Source organism: Neoarius graeffei, chromosome 15 (assembly GCF_027579695.1).
Source record: "Neoarius graeffei isolate fNeoGra1 chromosome 15, fNeoGra1.pri, whole genome shotgun sequence".
Classification (NCBI taxonomy): domain Eukaryota; kingdom Metazoa; phylum Chordata; class Actinopteri; order Siluriformes; family Ariidae; genus Neoarius; species Neoarius graeffei.
This window is the reverse complement of record NC_083583.1, coordinates 41,976,530-41,990,090: the sequence shown is the minus strand read 5'-3', so window position 1 is coordinate 41,990,090 and position 13,561 is coordinate 41,976,530. Positions and strand designations below refer to the sequence as shown.

Here is a 13,561-nt window from a genome sequence, read left to right as displayed (position 1 = left end):
ATTGTTCTTCGGAGAGGTGTGAGAATGCGAGTCAGAGTAGAAAAAGAGCTTTCACATGCAGCTGATGACACACCAATGATGAGTGCGGTGACATACAGTTTATGCAGCATGGGGAAGGCCTCCTTGTACTGCTGGATGCATTTGCACACTTCAGAGAGGTTAGTATCTGTGCTTAGATTATTGACTAACAGTGTTTTTGCCACAGCAATTTCATTTTGTAAGCCCACATCATTAAGTTCCTGGCCAGCAAGCACTTGAAGTGGCTGTAGGAGAGAGGGGTCAAGAAAAGACACAGATTTGGGCAGGAGGAATGATGTCGCCTTCATTAAGTCAACATTTTTTTGACAGAACCTTGTCTCCATTTCCACAATAGCTCTGTCAAGAATGTTGTACATAGCCCTTTTAAATGCCTGATTAGGAGCACTTGCTAGGTTGTTGGAGTCACCATGCCCTATACTTGACAAAATAATGCTACCATCAAGCTGGGAGTTAACTGTCCGTCTCCTTTTAGGTGGATTAATGAGTGCTTCCACAGTGAGAGAAATGCTCCTCCCAGAAGGAGTCGCAACGTAACTCCTTCAGTGTACTCAGTGAGGCTGCCACCACCTCTCCTGCAGTGCATAAATCTACTGTTTGTGACTGGAGAATTGAATTGGCTGGCTTCAGCGCACCAAGCACACGAAGGAGAAATCTACCAGTGTCAAAGAAGTTCAGGCAGTTCAGCTGGGTCAGAAGACCACACGCTTCTGTACAGAGGTCAAAAGGAGCAGTGTTATCGTCTGCTACCTCAGACAGAAGCTGCCTGATGGCATCCTCATTGTCAACAATTGATTTTGTGACATCATGATGACTGGTCCATCGGATTTCAAGGAGTCTTTTCAGTGTGGGGGTGTCATATCTATGTACAACATAATGTCTGTGACAAAATGTGTTCATTGCACCAGACCAGTCAAAGAACTTCTTTGCTAGAGGCTCAGACTGCATTGCATGTACCACTGCCAGATGTAGTTGGTGATTGTAACAGTGGACATAAGGGATGTCTTTGCCAACTTTGCTCTGTAGCAAGGCCTGGACACCACCCCTCACTCCTGACATAACAGAAGCACCATCATAGCATTGGGAGACCAAATTATTTGCACTGTAACCCAGATCAGACAAATGTGAAAGGATTTGATTGCACATATATTCAGCATTAAGCTGGTCCAATTCAACTAAGCCAATTAAATGTTCCTCTGGAATGGAATTCCGGACAAATCGAATTATTATTGACAGGTTCTCAATGTTACAGCGGTCCCTGGTGCCATCACACTTGATGCTCATGCCAGGGGTGTCAGCCTCATCATATTTCCTTTTGATTTCTTTTAGAACCATTTTTGCCAGAGTTTCAATTATCTCGTTTTGGATGGTGTTAGACATGTATTTAGCATTTTCGAGGATGCATTTTGCGATACCCTTCAGTTTTTGATCTTTGAGGAGTGTATACTCGAACAGCCAGATTAAAAGCCCTTCCTCATTCTCAGCCCCGTGAGGTGTGCCCCCGAAAAGCCAGTTCATTTACTGCGAGGAATTGTATGACTTCACCTACACTTTTCACATAGTATCTGTTCTTTTCAATCTGAGTTTGACCGAGAAGGTGAACGATACTTTCTCCTGTCTCTCCACGGCGTTGACACTCCTGCCAGGCGGACATCGCCCTAATGTGCACAAGGCTGGAAGCGTGCTTGTTAAAGCCACCGTCTTTTTCCAGAGCCTTTTTCCAATTAGTGTACCCACGTTTGGTGAATATGTTGTCCGAATTTAAACTAAATTTGCGACAGGCAAAGCAAAAGCTGGCATCTTGCAAGACTGAATATTCCAACCATGGCTGTGACTGAAACCAGCCTGCACTAAATGACCGGTAGGTTTGGCCAAAAAGGCGTTTTGGATAAATTTTTAGAATGGGCTGAGATGGGCTATCCGTGTTTAAATCAAGGGGAACGGAAGACTGTATGCCTGTAACGTTTGTGCAGAGCAATGCATCTTTATCGGTAATATCTGTTGTAGCAGAGGTGCTAGCGTCAACGGGAACAGAGACATGTATGATGTTAGCATCCACCGACAAAGATGCAGCGCTTAGCACGGTCTTGAGGCAACTTTGGTTGAGGGCAGAGGTGCTGGGCTGAGAAACATCCTCAGTATCGGAGGAAGTGCTGGGCACGGGGGGTGAGGGTGTCTGCTTTTTAATGAGAAACCTATGCATGACTATCAGAAGGGAAAGTAAGCAATGTATTACTGTTAACTATTAACTCGGAATCTACAGTACTGCCGTACACACTGACTTTGCTACTACCGCATGTGCGTAGAGCGAGCACGCACGCAGCTTTTTTATATATAGGGTGGGCAGGGCACCCCCCCCTTCCCTTTCGAAATGGCCAATGAGAAAGCAGTAGAGTGCAATATTTACGCCACCTCCGAGCAAAATCGCGCATATTGTGATGATATTCACAGGCGTTTTTTATAGGATGGGCAACCAATTTATCAGGGTGGGCAAGGCTTATCTCAGGGTGGGCACTGCCCCCCCCCCCCCCGTAGACACGCCCCCGATTAACACATTATCGTAAAATATTTTGGGGGAATTTTATGACAGTACCAATTTATACTTCAAGTTTTATCAGATTAATCAAGATTTAACTTCATTTCCTCCAGAAGCTTTGAATCTGGGTGAGTCTAACTCTTAATACTGCAGATGAGGTAATGGAGTATAACACATGCACCATAACAGGGCATTGGATAGGTTTTGTTTATTGTTACAGTTAAAGTTTGAGTTTTATTGAAAAATTATAAAATCATTAAAGCATAATCATTATCACAACAATACCTGCTTTTTGATAAACTTTGTTAACCACTGTCAGTAAGCGTAGGTTGATTGGAGAGGAGACGGATGTATGTGCAGAAAGAAAGAGTGTCTTTATTATAAAAGAAACAGACATACAGTCCAAAACAGCAGGCTGAATCAATAATGATAAACAGGCAAAAGGGTAGCCCTGTGATGACCTGGTGACTTGTCCAGGGTGTACCCCGCCTTTCGCCCGTAGTCAGCTGGGATAGGCTCCAGCTTGCCTGCGACCCTGTAGAACAGGATAAAGCGGCGAAAGATAATGAGATGAGATGAGGCAAAAGGGTCGAGTGAGGCACAAACAGACTAAACCGGGCAGGACAAGATCAGAAACCAAAACACAGAAACGAGAGCCAATAACCAGGAAGACAATACAATAACTGTTATAAACAACGCAATATTTCGCACCGTGTAGGTGTTAGCAGCGTCCTTTCATGCATGCGCTGATTGCGCTTAATTCAGGGCAGGTGCTTGTCATTAGAGTGCGCGTGAGTCTGTTGCGTGCACCATTGCATGCAGGTGTGACAACCACTTGCCTTTCATTGAACTAGTAAATATATAGTAACAAAAGGTTATGGTCAGGACAAGTGAAAAATCTTGCTGCTTGTCCGACTAGATAAGTGGATTAAAAAAAATTAAAGCTCCACGGCCTTTCGATTTCATAAAATCGTGAAATTTAGTTCCCTCTGAAATTTGGTCATTGTGATATGTTTATTGCTGTAATATCTCACAAAATATCAGACCATTCTGTGGCTGGGAAGTTATTCAATTTGAGGGATTCCTGAGCAAATAACGTGCATGAAATCACTCGCTTTGTGCAGTCAAGCAGACAGAGGAAGTCCATGTGCGCATGCACAGGGTTACCTTTTTTTCCTGCTGGGTTTTACAGTAGCTGGCATCCAGTGTTGCATTACTGCCATCTACAGGTTTACCTTGACTGTGCACTGACAGTTACATCATTCTGTCTCTAAATGAACAGCTGATCACACCGAGGTGCTCACTGACTGCTGATATTTATTAGTTTGGTTCTGCATTTCCTTTCCTTCGCAACATAACATATTTTCTTCTCGCTTTCCATAAATGTAGTCGGTCTTCCACATTTCATTCGCACACTCGCCCACCATTTTTCTCTCCTGTGTCAAATTTGTATCCCACAATGCCTTGCGCGAACGGGGAAAGCCCACCACGTGATGCATGATGTAGTATCTTGAATTAGGTCATGGTGAAGCAGGAAAAAAAAAAAAAAAAAAGAATTTAGGGCCATGTGGCCCTAAATGAATTGTTCTATTTGGAAAAAAAATTTATAAGTCTGTGATTCGAATTCAGTCGCTTTCGGTCCACTAAACAAAAACAATTGGGTGTCAGGGAAAATTCTTTTTATGACCTACACTTGAAAAATCTGAAAGGCAGTCAGTCTACCTTTAATGTCGAGCCCTGATAATTCAAATGTGTTTGTCTGTATTTCAAAAGCATCAAACCAGATGGCCCATGAAAAATGGTAAGGATATGGGTCTAATCTACTTGTAATTTTCTTCCAAATCTTACACTGGGCGAATACATTATGTCGTAACGGCCTATGAAACAGGCCCCTGTGGGCGCGAATTTAAAAATTCATAACTCTGCCACTGAAGGCCCTAGCTCCGCCAAAATTTACAGGAACCTCCCTCTCCCCGAGTGGCACAATAAATAAGACAAGAATAATACACTCAGTATTTATTGTTGTTTTTATTGCATGATGCAGTTGAACTAGTGTTTTAGGGTTGCCAGTATCTGATTGATCCAGTCACAGTTGTGTTCAGTTTACTTGAAACTTTGCAGTACAATATTATGTTAAGTGGCAAACTGCCAATCAATGGTTATTATTGTGCATTTTTAAAATTCATAATAATAAAAGTCAGAGTCATATACTTTGTGTGATGTAGATTTACATTTTAATAGAATTTTTATTTTCTTCTAAGTGCTAGTTCAGCAGATTTTAGTCCGAATGCCAAATGATATTACCATGTCAAGTTTTGAGTCATTTTAAAAGTCATTTTATTACAAAGTTACAGTGCTCAGTGTAAAGGAGTACACCCCCTTTGAAAAGTAACATTTTAAACTCTCAATGAACATAATTTCCAAAATGTTGAAAAGACAAAATTTAATACATCATCTGTTTAACTTATAACGTGAAAGTAAGGTTAATAATATAACTTGGATTACAAATTTTTTCAGTTTTACTCAAATTAGGGTGGTGCAAAAATGAGTACACCCCACAACAAAAACTACTACATCTAGTACTTTGTATGGCCTCCATGATTTTTAATGACAGCACCAAGTCTTCTAGGCATGGAATGAACAAGTTGGCGACATTTTGCAACATCAATCTTTTTCCATTCTTCACCAATGACCTCTTTTAGTGACTGGATGCTGGATGGAGAGTGATGCTCAACTTGCCTCTTCAGAATTCCCCAAAGAAAATAAATTTCTTTACACCACAAAGGTGAAGGCTACAAGAAAATCAGCAAAGCTTTACTTATCAGTCAGAATACTGTAGCAAAAGTGGTACAAAAATTTAAGAAAGATGGAACTGCAACCATCTCACAGAGACGTCCAGGTCGTCCACGGAAGTTAACACCTCGACAGGAGCGTCTTCTGATGAGAAGGGTTGAAGAAAATCGGCATGCAAGTTCACTGCAGTTATCTAAAGTAGAAAGCCAAACTGGGGTGACTATTTTCCGTGACACAATACGGCGTACACTGGAGAGGAATGGCATGCATGGATGCTGTCCACGAAAGAAGCCTCTCCTAAAGCCCAGGCACAAAAAAGCCCCCCTAGAGTTTGCCAGGGCCCAAGCTGACAAAGATAAAGTCTACTGGGACTCTATACTCTGGAGTGATGAGACCAAGATAAATATGTTTTTGGAACTGATTGCTTCAAAACTGTATGGCGTCGCAAAGGTGAGGAATACAAAGAAAAATGCATGGTGCCTACAGTGAAACATGGTGGTGGCAGTGTCCTTATGTGGGGCTGCATGAGTGCTGCTGGTGTTGGGGAGCTGCATTTCATTGATGGCATCATGAATTCACAGATGCATTGCTCTATACTTAAAGAGAAGATGCTACCATCACTCCGTACCCTTGGTCGTCGTGCACTTTTCCAACATGACTCAACACACATCTAAAGCCACTGTTGGATTTCTGAAGAAGAACAGGGTGAAAGTGATTCAGTGGCCAAGTATGGTTTCAGATCAGGAGACAATCGAACACCTATGGGGAATTCTGAAGAGACAAGTTGAGCATCACTCTCCATCCAGCATGCAGTCACTAAAAGAGGTCATTGTTGAAGAATGGAAAAAGATTGATGTTGCAAAATGTCACCAACTTGTTCATTCCATGCCTAGAAGACTTGGTGCCGTCATTAAAAATCATGGAGGCCATACAAAGTACTAGATGTAGTAGTTTTTGTTGTGGGGTGTACTCATTTTTGCACCACCCTAATTTGAGTAAAACTGAAAAATGTGTAATCCAAGTTGATATTATTAACCTTACTTTCACATTACAAGTTAAACAGCTGTTATATTAAACTTTGTCATCAACATTTTGGAAATTGTTTGTGTTCATTGAGATATTGTTTAAAATGTTACTTTTCAAAGGGGGTGTACTCATTTACGCTGAGTACTGTACTTGGACTCTTGTACTCAAAATTTTAACTCTATTATATAAGAATAGTTGTATTGTTAATTATTAAATTTCTTATAAACATAGCATAAAAAAGTCATTGTTGACAGTGTTTCATGAGTGTTATTATAGTACCTATATATGAGTACCAGTCAGTTGTAACCAACTGGAACATCCTTGGGCCCCCCCATACTTTTTTCTAGACACGGAACTGACCTGTGCGCACTACGGTTTTCTTGGGTATAACTTTAAGCATGTTTATCTTGAATCTTCTGATATTTCCTTGTAAATTAAATTCAATTTATAATGCAATTAGCAACTGTCTTGTGTAATTTGACCTTTGAAGATCACGAAAATGTGCCTGGAAATAGCCAAGAAGCCATCTCCAGGCATCTTAAAGCCCTTCAACTTTCGGGGCCCACATTTGGCCGCGTTGTTCCAGGCCTTTGGCCCATCATTCGGACAGGCTGAAATTTGGATAGACAGACAACATTTCAGACTTGTCTGTCCTGTGACAGTCTGCTTAAAATCCCTCATTTCCCACACTGTTAACCATTGTGTTACTATCCATTTTTAAAAGCACATTTGAGGGGAATATATCCACTTGTATGCATTATGAGATTGAAAGGTCTACCCCTGTACTTGGACAGACAGGGTCGTTTTATATATGTAATTTTAAGACATTATGTATTCATTCTGCATATGAATACATAAAACTTGCCTATCCAGTGCCTCTTTGAAGTACTTCCTCTGAACATCAAACTGGAAGATGGTCCTCTCCAAGTCAGTTGAAGCATTGTCACTGCCGCCATGTTTCTTTAGAAATGCATCAAAGCCGTTCTCAGCTGGGTACTTTTCACTGCCCATGAACACCACTGAGAAAAAGAGAAACAAACAAAAAAAAAGACACATGCATATGTAGTAGTGAATTGCTTTTTGTTTAAGGTGACATGCTAATATCAGCTTGTCATTGGACAAAACTATCAGACGAAGCTCAGACAAAAATAACCTTTCCACTGTGAGCAAACAACTGTAATATGAACTACAAGTATGTGGGTATGTACATAAAGGAAAAATAGGCCATAATAAGGCATTATCATCAAAATTACTCCATCACATACACAGTGACAGGCTCAGGAATCTTTAACAGCTACACTACTAGATAGATCAAGGGAACAGAGGAGGGACAGACAGCATCCCGACCCATTCCTTCCTTCTCTCCAACCAGACATCATGTACAGTGGGGCAAAAAAGTATTTAGTCTGTCACCAATTGTGCAAGTTCTCCCACTTAAAAAGACGAGAGAGGCCTGTAATTTTCATCATAGGTATACCTCAACTATGAGAGACAAAATGAGAAAAAAAAAAATCCAGAAAATCACGTCTGATTTTTAAAGAATTTATTTGCAAATTATGGTGGAAAATAAGTATTTGGTCAATAACAAAAGTTCATCTCAATACTTTGTTATATACCCTTTGTTGGCAATGACCGAGGTCAAACATTTTCTGTAGGTCTTCACAAGGTTTTCACACACTGTTGCTGGTATTTTGGCCCATTCCTCCATGCAGATCTCCTCTAGAGCAGTGATGTTTTGGGGCTGTTGCTAGGCAACACGGACTTTCAACTCCCTCCAAAGATTTTCTATGGGGTTGAGATCTGGAGACTGGCTAGGCCACTCCAGGATCTTGAAATGCTTCTTACGAAGCCACTCCTTCGTTGCCCGGGCGGTGTGTTTGGGATCATGGTCATGCTGAAAGACCCAGCCACGTTTCATCTTCAATGCCCTTGCTGATGGAAGGAGGTTTTCACTCAAAATCTCACGATACATGGCCCCATTCATTCTTTCCTTTACACGGATCAGTCGTCCTGGTCCCTTTGCAGAAAAACAGCCCCAAAGCATGATGTTTCCACCCCCATGCTTCACAGTAGGTATGGTGTTCTTTGGATGCAACTCAGCATTCTTTCTCCTCCAAACACGACAAGTTGAGTTTTTACCAAAAAGTTCTATTTTGGTTTCATCTGACCATATGACATTCTCCCAATCCTCTTCTGAATCATCCAAATGCTCTCTAGCAAACTTCAGACGGGCCTGGACATGTACTGGCTTAAGCAGGGGGACACGTCTGGCACTGCAGGATTTGAGTCCCTGGCAGCATAATGTGTTACTGATGGTAGCCTTTGTTACTTTGGTCCCAGCTCTCTGCAGGTCATTCACTAGGTCCCCCTGTGTGGTTCTGGGATTTTTGTTCACCGTTCTTGTGATCATTTTGACCCCACGGGGTGAGATCTTGCGTGGAGCCCCAGATCGAGGGAGATTATCAGTGGTCTTGTATGTCTTCCATTTTCTAATGATTGCTCCCACAGTTGATTTCTTCACACCAAGCTGCTTACCTATTGCAGATTCAGTCTTCCCAGCCTGGTGCAGGTCTACAATTTTGTTTCTGGTGTCCTTTGACAGCTCTTTGGTCTTGGCCATAGTAGAGTTTGGAGTGTGACTGTCTGAGGTTGTGGACAGGTGTCTTTTATACTGATAACGAGTTCAAACAGGTGCCATTAATACAGGTAATGAGTGGAGGACACAGGAGCCTCTTAAAGAAGTAGTTACAGGTCTGTGAGAGCCAGAAATCTTGCTTGTTCGTAGGTGACCAAATACTTTTTTTTTTAAAGATTTTTTTGGGGCTTTTTTCACCTTTATTATTGGATAGGACAGTGTAGAGACAGGAAATGAGCGGGAGAGACGGGGAGGGATCGGGAAATGACCTCGGGCCGGAATCGAACCCAGGTCCCCGGATTTATGGTATGGTGTCTTATCCACCTGAGCCACGACACCCCCAAATACTTATTTTACCGAGGAATTTACCAATTAATTCATTAAAAATCCTACAATGTGATTTCCTGGATTCTTTCCCCCCATTCTGTCTCTCATAGTTGAAGTGTACCTATGATGAAAATTACAGGCCTCTCATCATTTTAAGTGGGAGAATTTGCACAATTGGTGGCTGACTAAATACTTTTTTGCCCCACTGTAGTTGCCAGAACCACAACATGACCTTTATACCTGCTCAGTCCACAAGAAAACTTGTTCTTAAAAGGACAGAAAAAGAAAAAAAAAGAGTTCCAATTGAGCATATTGAAAATGCTCTGTGTGGCAGCGGGGGCGTGGTCAAGCGTCTGTCTGTGACTGGAGGGTGGAGTCGGGGAAGGTAAGTGGCAGAATCACTGCACCGGACGTTGGTTAATCTGTGTTTGTGTGTCTTCCCCAGTGACCGTGCCCTATATAAGGAGAGGGAGAGAGCAGAGGAAGGGGGCTCCCTCCCAACCACAACGCATGTGTGTAGAGTGTGAGTGAGTGAAAGCTGAAAAGCTAAATTAAGTGTAATAAAAGGTTTCTTTGTGGAACTTAATCCTGGCCTGCCGTCTTTCTGTGCTCCACCCATATGAACTACTAGAGTGGTGCTGAAACCCGGGAATTCGAGCACAGGAAGAACAGCCCCATGGAGTCCTCCCCCTTTGCGGACCTGGTCCACGCCCTCGCCACGGCCCAGCAAAGCCAGCACCAGGCGCTAGTCACCCTCCGAAAGGAGCAGGAGCACCAGTTCGAGACCCTGATGCAGCAGGAAGACCGACAGGCGTTCCAGCACCTCCTCGCGTCGGCGGGGGCCACCACCTCCATGGGCCCTTCTCCCCTCACTAAGATGGGCCCGCATGACTACCCCGAGGCCTTCCTCACGCTCTTCGAGCAGGCAGCAGAGGCCTCGGGCTGGCCGGTGGAACAGCCCGCAATGCGCCTCCTCCCCCTGCTAACGGGCGAGGTGCAGCTGGCCGCGCTACAGCTCCCCGCTGATTGCCGGCTGGTCTACGCGGACCTTCGCCGGGCCATCCTCCAGCGGGTGGGCCACACCCCTGAACAACAGCGACAGCGCTTCCGCGCTCTGCGTCTGGAGGAAGTCGGCCGGCCGTTCGCGTTTGGCCAGCAGCTCCGGGACGCCTGCTGGCGGTAGTTGAGGGCCTACAACCGCGATGCCGAGGGGATCATCGATCAGGTGCTACTGGAGCAGTTCATCGCCCGCCTACCAGAGGGAACCGCGGAGTGGGTCCAGTGCCACCACCTGGCATCGCTGGATCAAGCCATCGAGTTGGCGGAGGACCATTTGGCGGCTGTTCCGATGGCAGGACAGCAGACATCCTCTTCTTCCCTCTTCCCTCTCTCTCTCTCTCTCTCCCCTTCTGTGTCTATCCCTTCCCCCCCCAGGTTAGTGAGCCCCAGAGCGCCGGTGCAGAGAGGAAGCCCGGGCCAGTTTGCTGGCGCTGCGGGGAGCCGGGCCACCTCCAACAGCAGTGCTCGGCGATGGAAGTGGGCGCGGTGGTTCGGATCCCCGATGCACCAGGAGCCGCCCTCAATCGGGCCGGAGCGTATCACATACCGGTGAGTATCCAAGGGGATACATATCAGGCTTTGGTGGACTCTGGCTGTAATCAGACCTCAATTCACCAAAGCCTGGTGCAAGACGAGGCATTGGGGGGAGCACAGGGGGTGAAGGTGTTGTGTGTGCACGGGGATGTTCACAGCTACCCTTTAGTGTCAGTCCACATTCTTTTCTGAGGGGAAAAAATTTAGAGTAAAGGCGGTGGTTAATCCTCGCCTCACCTACTCGATAATTTTGGGGACTGATTGGCCAGGATTCGGGGAGTTAATGAGCCATCTAGTGAAGAGTGGGTCCTGCCGTAATTCAGCAGGGGGAGGTCCCGGTGTCGCTTTGGCGGGAGCAGCTGTCACAGAGCCGTCTACGTCATCTCCGTGCCAGAGTGAGGAGCAGCAGGCTCCTCCTCCCTCTCTCGGGGAATCCCTTGGGGATTTCCCATTAGAGCAATCACGAGACGAGTCTCTGCGGCATGCGTTTGACTAAGTGAGAGTAATCGATGGTCAAACGCTCCAGCCAAACGCCACCTCGTCCTTCCCCTATTTTTCTATTATGAAGGATAGGTTATACCGAGTGACGCAGGACACTCAGACGAAAGAGCAAGTCACGCAGCTTTTGATTCCAAAGAGCCGCCGGGAATTGGTATTCCAGGCGGCTCACTTTAATCCCATGGCTGGACACTTAGGGCAGGATAAGACACGAGCCTGACTAATGGCCCGGTTCTATTGGCCAGGGATTCGCGGCAATGTCCGTAGGTGGTGTACGGCGTGCCGCGAATGCCAGTTAGTAAATCCGGTGGCCATTCCAAAAGCGCCTTTGCGCCCTCTCCCATTAATCGAGACCCCGTTCGAAAGAATTGGGATGGATCTCGTCAGGCCATTAGATCGGTCAACACGAGGGTACCGCTTTATTTTAGTTCTGGTGGACTATGCAATGCGATACCTGGAAGCAGTGCCTCTTCACAGTATCTCAGCACGCAGTATTGCAGAAGCACTCTTCCGCGTCATCTCCCGAGTTGGAATCCCGAAAGAAATTCTGACTGACCAAGGCACGTCGTTTATGTCACGTACACTGAAAGAACTGTACAGGTTATTAGGTATTAAGCTGATCCGCACCAGCGTTTAAATCACCCACAAACGGACGGTTTAGTTGAACGGTTTAATCGCACCCTCAAAAATATAATTAAGGTGCCATACCATAAATCCGGGGACCCGGGTTCGATTCCGACCTGAGGTCATTTCCCGATCCCTCCCCGTCTCTCTCTCCCGCTCATTTCCTGTCCTGTCTCTACACTGTCCTATCCAATAAAGGTGACAAAAAGCCCAAAAAAAATCTTTAAAAAAAAAAAAAAAAATTGTTTTGGGAAATTTGATTGAATAAATGACATTTTTTGTAAGGCAACCTCGTTTTTTCCATACTCTTACCAGTCTTAGCAGCTTGTAAAAACAATGATATTTATTGCTTTATATAAAGAAATACAATTAATATTATGCAGAATTTAGTTCAGCCTTATAGTTCGGCCCTCCACAAAATTTTCTGTTTCTCATGTGGCCCTATGGAAAAAAATAATTGCCCACCCCTGGTGTAGACTAGGGGTGTGCAAAAATATCGATACGGCGATATATCGCGATACTTTGTCTTCCGATTCAATATCGATACTCAAATTTGAATATCGATATTTTTTCAAATAATAAAATCATGTTTCAGACGGGTTGTAAATCCAGTACGACTTCCGCACCTCCGCTCCGCGAGGTGTCGCTGTGCCGCTACCTCACTGCAAGGCACTCTTCGTCTTCTCTTTTTTCCCCGGCGGTTGCAGTGAGGAAAAAAAAACAAGCAAGCATGGCTGTTAACATAAACCTAGAGACGCCGCCGAACTTTAAGGCAGATGTTTGGAGGCACTTTGGATTCCAAAGGAAAGGAGAAAAAACAAACAAACAAACAAAAAAAACAGTGAGCCGGACAAAGAGAATGCACTTTGCAAAACCTGTTTCGCTCCAATTAAATTAAGATGCTCCAATTAAGATGCCCACTGCACCAGGGTTCGAATTATAAATTTGACCCTATGGGGGTCTCTATTTAAAAAAAAAAAAAATGCATACTCGCTCTCCTGGACCAGCGCACTTTTGCGCACTGCAGTGCACAGCTTTCACACACAGGCGCGCGCATGCACGCACGCATACACACGGTGTTACATATATATATATAGTTAAACAAAGGAAGATCGTTGTGAGATAGAGGACAAGTCTTCTTCGGACTTAACTTCACATTCGATTTCGCAGGCTGCAAATTTCAGTTTGCGCGCATAGTGGTGTGGTGGTGAAGTACAGCCGTACATGTTGCGGTTTAATAACACGTTCAATACAAAGTTATGGCTGCATGGTGATCGGAAATGAAACGAGTTTTATTTATATGGTGATATAGGCTATTCAAGCTTATTATGGTGATAAATGACGTATTTGAGAGACTTCCACAGAAAATTAAGTTTGCTTCTTTCATGGGAGCCTGAGGGAATGGGAGCTCAGCTCCCATTGGCTCCCACGTAATTCGAACTATGCACTGCACTTTTCAATGTGTTTCAGACAGTGTGTTGTTCCTGCAAAAT

General features: G+C 44.4%; 1 protein-coding gene across 2 annotated transcripts in view; it reads right to left on the bottom strand.

Moving 5' to 3' along the window:
• The window catches only part of nrd1b (nardilysin b (N-arginine dibasic convertase)), a 46,101-nt gene that overhangs the window by 24,847 nt on the left and 7,693 nt on the right, over window positions 1-13,561 (bottom strand). For both annotated transcript variants that reach the window (XM_060941343.1, XM_060941344.1), the window contains exon 5: window positions 7,257-7,410. In XM_060941343.1, the coding sequence (XP_060797326.1) occupies window positions 7,257-7,410 (154 nt within the window). The remainder of the gene's footprint in view (window positions 1-7,256; window positions 7,411-13,561) is intronic.